The sequence below is a fragment of the Sinohyriopsis cumingii genome, chromosome 4, assembly GCF_028554795.1.
Source record: "Sinohyriopsis cumingii isolate HCF-2022 chromosome 4, ASM2855479v2, whole genome shotgun sequence".
NCBI lineage: Eukaryota > Metazoa > Mollusca > Bivalvia > Unionida > Unionidae > Sinohyriopsis > Sinohyriopsis cumingii.
Genome location: NC_142964.1, coordinates 47,759,464 through 47,774,565, shown reverse-complemented (window position 1 = coordinate 47,774,565; position 15,102 = coordinate 47,759,464). Strand labels below are relative to the sequence as shown.

The 15,102-nt window shown below is 37.3% G+C and overlaps 1 protein-coding gene across 1 annotated transcript; it reads left to right on the top strand.

Annotated features, from left to right (window-relative positions):
* The first annotated feature begins 406 nt into the window (after positions 1-406).
* Positions 407-12,031, top strand: LOC149801113 (uncharacterized). The gene is made up of 5 exons (XM_089955141.1): positions 407-512; positions 1,330-1,407; positions 3,908-4,035; positions 7,767-7,844; positions 11,517-12,031. The coding sequence occupies exons 2-5, from the start codon at positions 1,371-1,373 to the stop codon at positions 11,880-11,882; spliced, it is 609 nt and encodes a 202-aa protein (XP_089811267.1). The 5' UTR covers positions 407-512; positions 1,330-1,370; the 3' UTR covers positions 11,883-12,031.
* Positions 12,032-15,102: the final 3,071 nt, after the last annotated feature.

Sequence of the window (15,102 nt, the reverse complement as noted above, 5' to 3'; positions counted from 1 at the left end):
GCAGTAAGATACTGGGGCATTTTTTTTTTGTTTGAAAGAAGATTCTTGTACTTTGTACGAGAAACCCAGCAGAGCACGAAGCTTGTTCTCTTCAATATGTATGTGGTGTATCAAATGTATGTTCGACCTAAAATATCATATGTTAGCAAAACAAGAATAGGAAGCATTATGAAGGGCGTCCAAAGGGGAAGAAAAGGAATCTGAGGTACATTTGAAGAAGAATTTAGACACTATATGACATTATTGTGGATGGACAAGTATCCTACTCTCCATATTTCTAGAAAGGACAAAAAACATTAAACAAAACTAAATAATAACCAATAAACCCTTAAGGGATTATATATGTTTTTTCCTATTGCAAAACACCTATTGCAAAATAACTATTGCAAAACCCCCTCATCCCGAACTTTACTAGGCCTCTTCCTAGTAAACCGGTGAGACCACACCTTTCTCATTTGCTATTAATGTTTCAGTAGTACGAAGCGTTCTGTTGCCGATATAACGAGATAAAGGTAAGTTTACGATAATTCTTACATTTCCAAAAAGTACTTCATTTTTATAGATGCAAAACGGAAATTCATTTGCTTGTATAAATGATGACCAATTAAAAAGATATTGTTTTCATAATGGTATACAGGAGTACAATAAGAATGATGTAATTTCACCTTCGGCTTCCAGCCATATTTGTCTCTATTTAGAGATATATAGAAACTTTGATTGAGGTTAATTTCAAACATATAATGGAAAAAGGCGTTGTTAATCTAACCTAGGCCGCTTGATCTGGACTAGGTTAGTTGACAAAGGCACAGTGTCCTGGTAGCAACTGTATTGCCCATAAAATATTCAAACAGTAGACAATTGTGTTAAATGTTTAATTATTTTAAGCTTGGTATAAAAGATCTGGCATAAGATTGAAAATAGTCTTGAAAGCGACTAAACATGATACAAAATCCCAAATTTTGAAAATAAAAAGTGTTCAATGTGCATTACTTAGGACATGACGATTATATTCAAATAAAAGCTTCTAATGTACATATATAAAACAGAAGTGAGTTATAAAGATTCTTGCCCGAGCACAACTTCGTCAGGAAATTGTTATTATAATGATTAAACGTGGGCCTAAAAACTATTTTTGAATATATTCCTAATTGCATAGGACATGTATCTGACTTTGTTGTCTGATCTAGAGACTCGGTGGCTGTTCTGTGTATCTTTTACAAACATACGTCGCAGTGGGATACATTAGAGATTAAACTTGATCGCTTTCAGCCATGTTGAAATTTTGTAAATTTGCGTCAGAGAAATATACATATTTCTATATTTTTACAGATTTACAAGTCTAATTTGTCCATTGGGGCACCTGTATTAAAATGACTACCATCATGAGTGTCCGTGATGAACGCTTCAGTAAGTATGATGAATTTTGAAAAGAAAACATACCAACCCCCCCCCCCCCCCAAAAAAAAACACAATGATATTGCAACTTTTAGTGTAACAAATTGTCATCGATGAATAATGACCACCTTAATGAAGTGTTTAATATAAGAAATTCCCATCAAGTAATAATAATTACCTTAAGTGGGTGTTTATTGGAACACATTCTTGTCACTTAAAAATGACTTCCTCACGGTGGCGATTAGTTGTTGTTGTTATGGGGTTTGACGCAATTTTTCGGCACATGATATGCTATATATGAAGGCCAGGATGACTTGTGGAAGAAGACTCCTGGAATACACTAGGACGAACCACCGATCCAGAGAAGCCACTGGCAAGCTTTCTCATGTACCCGCATTAACCGACCTCGAGACATCAACCCATGCAGGCAGAGATATTGCAGTGATCTTGAGCTCTGTGCGATTTAGACTACTCGACCCCATTGAGGTGTTTAGCGTAACACATTCTAATCAAGTAATAATGACTAACTTAAGGAGATGTTTCGGTTGCTAAACCTTTAAATTAAAATATTAAATTTAATGTTTTCCAAATATGTTTTTCAATTCATATAAAGTACAAGACAACTAATTTTGGAAGAGTCAAGAAATCTAACAAAAGACGACAAGATATGGAGTACTTTGAATCCTCCAAAGGTCAGATTGTAAACAGTAAAACTCATCCCATTCTTCACCGTATGCTTGAAGTCGTCCGTCCGTCGGCCGGTTACTAATTTTGTTTCTGCTCAATGACTTAAGTTGTCCAGAATCAGCAGTTACCAAACGTTTTAGATGACTGCCACTTGGAGCAAGGAGAAACATTGTCAGATTGATGGTCAAAAGACTCAGGGCACGGCATGAAGAACAAGATTTGTGCAAAATAATTTGATTTTTATTTTGTTTTACTTGCAACAGTTACCAAATCTAGTGGGTGGCTTCAGCATGTTTTAAAGAAGAAGCTTTTCGATTTAGGATTAAAAATGGCATAGGTCAAGGTCACTGTTATTTAAATAAATGAAAATGATTTCCACACAGTAACTCGAATACCACTATATACAATGCAGATTTAACCCAATATGCAAACTATTCGACCGCCTGGAGCCCAATTCGAAGTACAGTACACTTTTATGCTATGCATTTAGTATCAAGAAACTAGTAGGCTAAATAATGAAATTAAAAAACTTGGCGAAAGGAATAATCATCTACATTATGAGGCAAACAAAGGTCAACCATCAAAGTTATTTGTGATAGAAAAGATTTTAAAAAAATGTTTTTGCAAAGTAGCTTTAGTTTTACATCTCGTTATTGGATTAAACAGTGGGGAAATCTTTAACTTTGGGCATAGAACAAGCCAATCAAATTTGTTGAAAAATGTCATAATCACTCTGATTGAAATAAAATGTGGTCAGGTACAGTAGCACTGGTTCTGCATCACATAATTAAACCATACGTTGTAGATTGCAGACTCTTTCGGTGTAGAAAATGGAAATCAATTTTGGAGTTCAAGGTCAATTGTCACAGTGACTGGAAGAAGAAAATTATTATCTGTACAGTAATTCTCGACCATATATGCCACCATCACGTTTTACAGATAAGTTGGGGAGGCCTAGAGTATGTTTATCACAGTTGAAGGTCGCATGAACTGAAAAAGCAAATATGGATTTTGCATCATATTTTTAATTCTAAACTAGAAACAATGCCAATAGGTGATATAGCGTTTGCATTTAAAGTATAGAAGATGCCTAGTGATTGTTGGATCAAAAAGTTAACGGCCTAGGTTATTTTCCTTAAAGAATAATAAGTTTAGCGGAATTTAGTTTTCTTCTTTTGCAAATTTCTTGCTCAAATTTTGAAGATCACCAGCACTTAGGATGATAAAAGACATAGTCTTGCTCTCTCAGCTATGCTCCCATGAAACCTCTATTATCGATTTCTTACAAGTAATTGTAAGCAAAATAAACTATCTTACTTAGGAAACAAGGCCTCCACAAAGTCCTATGAATTACAAAATGTGGAAGAACGTGTCCGTCATATGGTCACAAGTGAATGCCTGCCGCCAATCATACTTATAAAGTAAATTTGTTTAATGCTAGGTTCAGAATTATCAATACATTGATTGAAAGATACATGTATTGCCTTTCAGACACACCAAAACTGTAGTCGTACTCATTCAGCGTGATAAAAGCATGCTACATCGACAACGTGATATATGTGTATCTATTTCATGAGACCTGACATAAAATTAAACTCACAAAAATGTACGTACATTTTTTTGCCTTAAATGTGTGGCAAGATCGTAAATTAAAAAATCAAATTGTCAATTATTGTGGAAATGTATCCTTTAAATAAGATTGTTTTCGAAGTGTTTCCCGTTCTGACGACTACAATCAGTATGCTGATGACCAACATTATGATACGTGTCATAAAACTATTTAGAATTTCTCTTTCTTGTATTTATATATTTTCATTTTTAACAGGAAGAGAAATGGAAGTGAACCCGTCATTACAGAAGGTGATAGCGGTATATCACATAATTCAAGTCATCGCCATCATCATTTGTGTAGCAGTGTCCATAAACTATCTATTATTTTACATCCTCCTTTCGGTAAGAAAACTACCGTTAATAATAATAATAATAATAATAATAATAATGGTAATAATAATAATAATGGTAATTATAATAATTATTATTGTTAGTTTTTGAAGAACTATTTAAACAACATATTTATAATGACGACTGCGACAAAGACTGTAACAGCAAGAACGATAACTATCCTGCTAGTACTACTACATAAATATGATACTAGAAGTTACCTTGCTTGGCGCTCTGCATTAAGATGTCAGTGTCGGCCTTGTGTCAGGATAATGGGAATATGCTGGACATGATACTACATGTTTGCGCATTATGCCCAGTGCTAAATACCACTATAAACTGACACACTGCAAACATCGTAGCGACATGACTGAAACGTTGTTAAAACTACGTTAAAAATCCAAATCACACACACACACACATACAAACACGCGCACGCACGCACACACGCACGCACGTACGCACACACACATACATACATACATACATACATACATACATACATACATACATACATACATGCATACATACATTGGTGACTCAGTCGCGACCATGCGAATAGCGCCCTTGGGGTGTTGTCTGTCTCTGTTGGCATCGTCTGCTCTGGCTGTGCAGGCTTATACGTGAGTGACAGTCCCTATTGCAGTTGGTGCAGACGTACTGGGAAGTCTGCGTTACTGTGGTTGCTGCCGAGTTGTTCTTTCTCTCACGTTTCTCTGCCGCAAACTGGCCTCTGATCGCATCAGCGACTGATATGCCATTGTTTACCGTCAGTCGGTCCTCGGCCTGCTCTCCCCAGTCATCGGGTGAAATGTTGCATGCCTTCATGTCCCTGTTGCATACATCCTTGAAACGGAGTGAGGGGTGGCCTACTCTTCTCATGCCAGTGGCCAGCTGTTCATATAGGATGTCCTTTCGCAGCCTTCCATCCTCCATGCGTCGGACGTGTCGCAGCCATCAAAGGTGGCGTTTGCTCAGCAGGGAGTACATCCTGGGGGTACTTGCACGTTGCAGGATCTGGCTGTGTGGAGCACGGTCTTGCCAGCTGATTTTTTGGATGCGTTTTTGGCACCGTATATGGAAGGAGTTGAACCGGCGTTCTTGCCTCATGTAGGTACTCCATGTCTCACTTCCATATAGAAAGGTGCTAAGAACGCAGGCCTGGTAGACACGGACCTTGGTGTGCTCTGTCAGCGCGTTGTTTTCCCCCACCCTCGTCGTTAATCGAGCCATGATGGTGTCTGCCTTTCCAAGCCTTCTGTCCAGTTCCATATCAATCAAAAGAATGTTGTTAATGGTTGACCCCAGGTAGGTAAAGTAGTTGACTGCTTCCAGGGTGACACCGTCGATTCGGATGGAAGGGGCAATGGTGGTATCTTGCACGCAGACATTTGTTTGTTCCTAGCAGATGGTGAGACCAAACTGCATGCAGTCATCAGCAAAACGGTCTCCCAGTCTCTGGAGGGCTTCCTCAGAGTGGGTCACAAGAGCTGCGTCATCTGCAAAAAGCATCTCCCTGATGAGCACAGCTCTCACTTTGGTCTTTGAGCGCAGTCCTGCCAGGTTAAACAGCCTCCCGTCGGACCTGGCGTGTAGATATATGCCATCGTGGACGTGTTGAAGGCGTAGAACAGGAGCAGGGAGAAGAAGATCCCAAAAAGTGTTGGTGGCAGCACGCAGCCCTGCTTCACGCCGCTGTTAATTGGGAAGGATATTGAGAAGGATCCATCATACAGGACTGTTCCCTTCATATCTGCATGGAAATAGATTATCATGCTAAGGAGTTGTTTTTTTTTTGGGGGGGGGGGGAGGCAACCGATCTTACTCAGAAGTTCAAAAAGGCCGTTCCTGTTGACCAAGTCAAAGGCCTTGGTGAAGTCGATAAACATCATGTAGAGTGGTTGACCTTGCTCTCTGCTCTTCTCTTGATGTTGTCGTAGGGAGAAGATCATGTCTGTCGTCGACCTGTATGCTCTGAAGCCGCACTGGGAGGCCAGGAGATTGTTTTTGATGGCGAAGCCCACTTCGTGCTGGCGGGGCTCCTCAGGTTCTCGACCCTTCCAGAAGAAGGTGTAGTTTTCCTCTCTGAGGGAGCCACTAGAGGCGAGCCTGGTTTCCTGGAGGGCAGCTATGCTGATATTTAGTCTGGTGAGTTCTCTATCGATGATGGCCGTCTTTCTGGTGTCGTCCACTTCTCTGAGGTCGTCGGAGATGCCATTACACATGGTGCGCACATTTCAGCTTGCAAATCGAAGAGCTGGAGTCTTCTTTATTGGTTTCTTGTTTCTTGTGTCTGGTGTGGAATTACCGTCTACTTGTCATACTGAGCAACACTCTGAGCTCCAGACACCCAGTGAAGCAGGCAGACGGTGGCGGGTCAACACCTTATTGACCTGGGGCTGCCCGGCTTGCGGCTGGCGATAGTTGGCCAGTGGTACACGATGATCCCTCCCACCGTCAAAGCTGACCGGTGGCGCCCCTTCTCTACGCCAGTCGGGTGGGACTTATAATCCGTAAACTGACAGCTTCCGTGTTGTTTCCTCACTCAGTAGCGATACTGGTTTCCAGGGCCCAATCCTGGGCGTGGAGTATGGAGATCCTGGGGTGCCCAGACATCAGGATCCCCCTCTCGTCCTTCCTGGTGGGATCCAAAGGAATGCTGAGCATGACATTGGGCACCAGTTTGGATGCAGGAGCTGCCGGAAGGAAGTCGTAGTCGACACCCAGCCGCCTTGGGGGCTCCACTCCGGATTTTCTGTCTGAGTTTACCCGTATCGTTTCCTTCTCCCGAAGATATCCACAAGGCAGTGGAGCCACCATCAAATGGATTGGACTTGGTGGGTTTTTAATCAGAGTTTACTTCTCCTAGATGAACTGCCTGACAAGGCTAACGAGCTTGATCTGCCCGGGTTTGGAGTCCCTTCTCTTAGACTGGTTGCCTGCCAAGGCTAACGAGCAGTCTGCCCACCCAGTTATACCGCCGGGCACACGGTCGCGCCACACAGCAGGCTCTTTTAAAACAGGGGCCCCGCGTGAAGGTGCTGCTGTGGACACACTAGTGTAGGAGAGTCCACATGCAAGTAACCTCCTGCCCCGCAAAGCGAGACAGTGGTCCTGCGGCGATCACTACACCTGGGAAGGAGAGGTTATGAGAGACGCTTCACTTTCCTTTGGCAAGCGGGACGTCAGGCCCAGGCCTCGCCCCCGCCCCCATGCATACATACATACATACATACATACATACATACATACATACATACATACATACATACTTACACATGCACACAATCATCTTCAGCGTCTTCATAATCATTACTACGATATCGAAACCACAGTAACATGATCACAATAATCATTATCATTTTTATACACTGAAAAACTCGACATTAACAACTTTTCCCTGCATCACGACACTAACTATGCATTACACTACTATACATTCTGCTTCACTCGTCTACTATACAAACACTAACATAAACTCGTTCTACTTTTACAGCTACAATCACCACCACCAGCACTACAACATTTCGCATGCGTTCATTTGTTTATATTTACACACAGTTTGCAAATATGGTAATTACAAACATGCACTAATTAGAGCGAACTTACAAATTTGTGAATGAAATATATATTCATGTCTGTTTATATGTATTGTATCAGAATTAAACCCGAAGGTAAGCTATAATTCAGGATGCTAACGAGATATCTAATTAGTCTTGAACGTTGTGAATCTTTTATTTCAGGCCTTCATACCTGTAATTTTGTTCATCATCTTTTGGGTTGCATCGAAATGCAATTTCCAGGACCTGGTTGTTATTCTTGTAAGTATTAGGATGTTTAAGAACACACACACACACACACACACACACACACACACACACACATATATATATATATACACAGTGTTTCCCTTTACGCACATTTGTGCGTCAGGGACGCACGCTAGAGAAAACTGACGCACACATTTTGTTACCGTGCATTTTTTTGACGCAAAGGATTTTCATAATATGATCATGATTTATTTAATACCCAATGCATTGGACGATGGATGGCATCGTATATACTTCGCGTATAGACATTGACTGGTTCCCCGCTTTGTTTGCTCCCTGCCTTGTGCTCCTCTATTTGTATAGCAAAGTGCAACGCAGGGAACATGAAAAAAAAAAAAATGAACCAGACTAGCATAGGCAATGTTATGACGGAGTAGCTTCCCCTAATCTCGCGATTTCCATCGAGCTCAGCAAACTGTTCTAGATATTTAACATCAAGGTTCATTGCACTAGAAAGTGATTGCCAGATTAAAACGTCATGCACTAAAAAGCATTAGCGAAGAAAGTGAAAGAAACAGAACACGAAAGAGTAACTGTGAATCTAACTTTAATGAAAAATGGAGAAAATTATTCCTATGACTGGAATATTCATTATGATTACCGGTGTGACTTCTGATTGCGTGATTGCAAAGACTACAAAAGTGAATAATCCTTTCGTGACAGGATTTTAGAAATTTTAGAAATAGGCCGTCGTTCGCCATAAGATATCTGGAGAACACATTATAACCTAAGACATAATTTCACAACATAGAAATCAGTAAACTTGCAGAGACAAATGCGTTATTTGGATTACAAAGTCAGCAGGTCATTGCAGATTTTGTTGGTTTTTAACTTTTGCTGCAATAAAAGAAAGATCTGAAAGTTCAAGTGTAACTTATTAGAAAGATGATGATGAATCAGTATCCTCCTTGATATTTGGATAAATGTGTTCTAGGACGAAGTACAATGAAACCTATGATTGTACACATTGATGAAAGGTAGTAAATTAACTCCCATTTGGTTAAAAAGATTTATTTGGCTTTTTGTATTGGCTTATATGTAATGAGTTGGGCTATTATATTGTTGAGGAGACTGTTAAAAGTACGACTTTAAAAGAAAAATGAACTAATAAAATTATTCTTTGAATGGACAATGCATTTGTTTGTTAATTGTGCATGTTGGTGTATTTGTATGTTTAGGGAGAGAGAGAGAGAGAGAGAGAGAGAGAGAGAGAGAGTAGTGCAAGTTGCAATATCCTATTTCAAGCTGAAAAAAGTATGAGTCGTATGAAAATGTGTCAGTACATTTTTTACCCCCACATTTTTTATTTGACCACAAGTTTTGACACCAAAGGGTTTTTTGTACCCTCAATTTTACACCCCTGGGGTATACAGTGTTATATATATATATATATATATATATATATATATATATATATATATATATATATATATATATATATATATATATATATATATATAACGTGCGTTACGTAGAGTCCCTTCATGTGCTTTCACACGAGTCCATGCTGGGACGGCTGGACGCACACGAAATGTAAAATGCTGTATTCTGGATGATATGAGGCATATGGCCTTAACGATAAAATCTTGCCTATCCGTTACGGTCTACCCATTTCATCAAAGAGACGACATTAGCTGTTTGTGGAATAATCTGATTTCTAATCCTATTGTGTGATCTACTTTCGTTAACATATTTATTATTATTATTATTATTATTATTATTATTAGTAGTAGTAGTAGTAGTAGTAGTGTTAGTTGTTGTAATAGACGTAGTAGCAGTTTATACACAACTTTCCTTGTAAGCCAGATGTTTCCTTGAAAGCCCCGCAGCTATACTGTCAAAATACAAAAATAATTTCAATGGCACATAAGGAACTTTTCATAAGGATGAGAATCTATGAAGTTATTTGTAGTTCATTCTATGAGCGAAACATGAACGTAGAGATGAGCAGCTTTACGAATGGCACTAAATTAGGTGGATGTAAAATTGTTCTGACCATCGCTGTCGTTAATTTGTAAAGTTCATTCTAGTGTACGTAAAATTAGTGAACAAAGAGACATATACGACAGTTTTATTTATGTGTTGGAAAGTTATTTGTTAAAGAGACTGAAATGCAATAATAGATTCAAAGAAATGAATTTAAAGAATCGACAACTAGCATTTTGCAAACCCATACGTGTTTGCCGTTCGGTATACTGTATGCCAAATTGTCTAATGCACCTCAAGTCTGGTCTATTATATCTGATTTTTTTTAAATCAGAGAATGTTTTATTCAAGATCCCCCAATAGACGATGTCTTAAAAGCCAAGGTTCATAAACTTGTTATGCGTGATATTCTAATTAATTCATATTTTTCATATTTTCTCTACTCATGTCATCCTGTACGTTATTAACATATTTGAGAATTTGTATATTAATAATATTATTGCACACGTGATTGATCCTGGGTTTTTATGACGTAATTTTGAAAGGAGGGTCAACATTTCGGTTCCTTTTAATGATCTCTTCTATTACAAGATAAACCAAGATAATGACAAACATTATTTGCACCGTAAAAAATAATAGGTGATAATGAAAGTCAGCTTTGTCGTACGAACCGGCTCTTACTTTTATTCTGGTATATAGTCGCTTCAACACCATGCAGTGTGTGACATCTATACAAGTATGTGGTATTAAAGGTATCAAAATAAGGCCTATACTAAATAGTATATGCTTAAAATTATATTTAAAATCTATCCTTTTCGGTACAATATTTAAAATTTAATTATACGAACAATGTGTAAGATTAGATTAAAATTATTAGTGAATTAGGTGAAAATATTATTAAAAATTTCAGACAATTCCAGCAAAAAGCAATTTTATTCATGACCGTTTAAGTCTCGTAAAGAGAGTATAAAATCAGTATAATATTCTAATTTTGATGAAAAAATAGAAAAGTATGCTAATTATTAAAAAGAAATCATTTTTGCGACATACCTTAAAGTGTTCTTATGTAACCATTGCTTTCAGACTAGCGTGCCGATTTGATACTAAAAATATAACGCTAAGCAATCGGACGTTAGTAATTTGCTTTTCCTTTTATTAAACGAGTTCATTTATTTTTAAATATCATGACTCAAGATGATATCATGTTAAATTAGCGCCATATTTAGAAATGTATTGTATTATGTTATTTTCTTTCAATATACTATTATTCACGGTTATTTACACACACATAGACACGAACGCATTAAAAGGAAAATAAGAACAACACAGTTGATGTAGCTGCAATTTGAAGCAACGAATCATGTGAACTAAAGATCGCTTTTCAATAGGTTTTATGATTTTAAATATTTATTCTCAATGAATCAAGATTTTGATATCACGAATTGGTAAAAATGTTGAAAAATGGAAACATCACGTACTGGTCGAAATCTCATTAAAACAATATGCGAAATCCTATGGAGTGGTCTTTATCATTACGATGAGGCCCATCGTAACAAAAGTAGACCACCTGTCTAATTCACGTTGACGTTAATTACTGCAGTCAAATTTTCACAATTGTTTCAATAAGAACTATTGCTGTGTTTAGTCGTACACGATTTAATTTGTCCTCGGCATTAAGTTGGACCCGATTTATTGCTTTAGCATATTTTTAGGTTCTTGCATTTTGTATAATTACAGGTACACTACAACCCCATACTTAGTACAATGTGGTTCCTCATCATTTTCCCAGTTTTTGTCCTAGCCTGCGTTCTGAACCGAAATTTGTACATGTATATGTATTACTATGGAGACACAATCGACGTCAGGGTCACAACCATTGCTGTTATAACTGGCATCATGAGTATTAGCTCCGCGATCTTTGCAGTTATGGGAATATGGAAGTCTGCCCGAAAAGTCATTCTCATTGCAAGATCTATTGAACGCGATCCTGTCAACTTAGTTGGATCTGTCCCTCCCCCATACGAGGCACCGGTAACCTTTACTGATCTAAATGGCATACGAATTGCGCAAGCCCCTTATGGTCAACCAATGCTGACCCGCTGATGATGACAACGTTGAAATGGGCTCGGGCCAGTTCCATGTGACTTCAGCCCCAGTTGATTTTGAATTTTACATTTGAATGGTCTTACATTTTTAATCCTTTTTTTATGTATCTTTCATATTTTTCTTCTTCATTAGAAACAGCCCAGTAAAAACCTGCTCTGCTGATATATTTCCGAAAGAAAGAGAATCTTGTAAGTTGTAATTATGTTTGAGATTCAATACTTTAATATATATATATATATATATATATATATATATATATATATATATATATATATATATATATATATATATATATCTGTGTGTGTGTGTATTATAACTGGGGTATACTAGTGTATCGGCTAACGTTTAGATTAAATACATTGGATCTCATTTTAGCCATAATTAAGTGCATGTTCCTCCCTTTTAGCCATCTGTATGTAAGTGCTACATCAAAAGTGCTCTATGAACTATGGATCGATGAAAATGGGTACTCTCGCAAATATCAAAACCAGAGACAATTTACTCAGACATCACGAGATATTTCGTCACACATAAGTCTGGAAACCTACACCTTATGTTTACGAAGCTTCCTAAAGTACATGTAAAATGTTGATTATTCAGCATTTTTACAAAATTAGTGTTTATCCCCCCCCCCATCAAACGTTATGTAAAAGGGTCACTTGAAACATTGCATCATTTACAAAATTACTGTTTGTAACCCTTTCTCACATCAAGTAAAAATGCTACATGAAGTATGATTTATTACCGACATGAGGTGGCAGGATTACACAGACACAATAAGGACAGGAGTTATTGTTGCTTTAATTTATTCACAAACCAATTAAAGTGTAATGAATTAAAATAATGCTAAGAGCTTGTTAGTTAACAACGCGATAAACATATGTAAATCTTTACTCTGTAGTTCAGTTTCTGAGCTTAATTTATCAATGCGTATCAGAGTTCCAAATCGCTTGTCATCCTCTTCGTAGAGCTTTGATACTTAACTTCGTCTATCATCAAAACTCTTGTCCGTTTATTAAAGATGTCAACATTAGAGGCAATTTTAAAAGCTTTTCTTTGCACCAGTCGCCAATGTGATTAATTACAAAACATTTACTGTTTTGTTTAACAGTCACACTGTAATCCGAGGCGATGTATACAATACTACTGCTCCCAGCCATGTTTTGAACCAATTCACTGGCAAGGAGTGTTCCGGTCATTAATGGCATGAAATGTGAAATATATATTAGCTATGATGTAAATTCTCACTACGAGTAATGCCCTGTGAGGTACTTTCCTTGGCCGTGGTATTTAAAGCCCAGTTGCTAGCAGTCATGTTACAGTCGAAATACTTCGCTGTGTTTTCACTATGAGTCAAGTGGCTGAAGCTTAAGAGCGATTTAAAATAACATGACTTGCCCTAACAAGTTGATTCCCGTTTCCTAAGTGCTCCTTTATGGTCCTACCAACCCAATAAATAATTTCGACTATTATCAAAAAAGTTTAAAGCAATATTGAGATTTTCTGAATGCTTCGATAAATGTATATTTTTGATGTTGTTTATATTTAAAGCCGGAACATTTATCAACATTTCTAAACGAACACAACGTATGCAATAACGATGCCATTCAGAAAGATCAGACTTAAACTTTTTCTCAGTCTGCACCTTAAGCTAATATCATATGTACATTGATATGTCTCGCATTGACAGTGATCATAAAATATCTCACGCAAATTTCAATTGTTTAATTTTGCTGTTGGTATTTTACTTTTTATTATGTCAGGATTCAGTTTTTAAACATCTTTCATATATAAAATGTATGATGTAACCAAGCATTACTGGGAATGCATGCATGATGCGTTTGCGGGATCTATAATGACTAAGAAATGAAACGAGACTCACACATTTTCTTAATAAGTATATTTTAAAGGTAAATAAGATTTTTTTTAGGCAAGATCAATAAATCAGACTCGTATATTCTGTTGCGTAATGTGCTACAATAAGTGCTCAGCTTATATCTGTTCATATCAGAGCCAAGTTCAAGAAGAAAAACATACACTATATGAATATAATTAACATATAAAAACCTTAGTAAACGGCGTTTCATATTTATAGAATGTTATATCAGCCACGTGGAAAATATACAGGAAGATTTATAGAAAGTATACATCTAACTATTTGTATTAACCTCTCACTATGACCTACCACAATACTCTATGGACCAAAATGATAGCACTTTCATGATTCAATGGGCGGCAAGAGAAGTCGTTACCTGATAAAACAAAAAGAACAGGAACCGTATCTTAAATACCTGCAGTATAGGGCGTTGTATTGCTTAGTATTCCTACATGGACACTCCTGTCTCTCAGCTGAAAAAAAATTGGTCGTGGATGTTACTAAAATTGTTCCATTTTTAATTGGTCTAATCAAGAGCCGCTTTACATTTATCATTAAAATATTACAACCAATGGTGACTGAACCAAGTTGGGAAATTTTATTGTAGGTTTTGGTACACGAGTATCAATTTCTTCTAGGAGTATTTGCGATTATTTCTGAGAGAACCGAATTGCGTGGAAAGGATAAACGTCAGATTTGTCATCTCTGCTTAATTAAAGTCTTTGTTATATTGTATAAATTATCTTTTCAGGTAATACACACGTTTTATTAGAACAAACAATGACATTGTAGGAGTATGATATATATGGAGAGTTCTTCATGTTATAGTAATAGGTCGTAATACATAAAAATAATGTGTCAACGACCAAATGATTTATTATACAAAAAAAGATCGTTCTAGCACATGCAAAATTTGGAGAAAACATTCATCAAGAGATCAGGGCAACTGAAGGAAGTATTTGCATATGACGCTATGTATAATTAATCAAAATGCACCGTTGTCCTTTCGCTTATATATGTGTGTACACTTGATCCTATCATTGTCAATAAAACCTTCCAAAATATTAGAATGTCTTATTTTTTGCATCTTCTTTAAGCTTTTATGTGTAAAATGTTCGTAGTCATTCCAGCATACAGTAAGAGAGAAATCTAAGGGATGTAAAAATGAGCGAGTACAGCATCGGCACGTATGAGGCCATCCCTTAAAAACAGGACAAATTCCCGGACCCACCTATTGTAAAGCGGTAACCGAATAAAATGTGAACCAAGAATATAAATATCCTGTAGACATTGGAACTCAATTGTTAAGGTTACATAAAGGTTAAACGTTTCATAGTCAAC

Excerpts from the sequence above, each read along its gene's own strand:
- LOC149801113 (XM_089955141.1), top strand. The coding sequence starts at position 1,371 with ATGACTACCATCATGAGTGTCCGTGATGAACGCTTCA. Across the intron at positions 4,036-7,766 it reads TATTTTACATCCTCCTTTCG|GCCTTCATACCTGTAATTTT; the intron begins GTAAGAAAACTA and ends CTTTTATTTCAG. Across the intron at positions 7,845-11,516 it reads AGGACCTGGTTGTTATTCTT|GTACACTACAACCCCATACT; the intron begins GTAAGTATTAGG and ends GTATAATTACAG.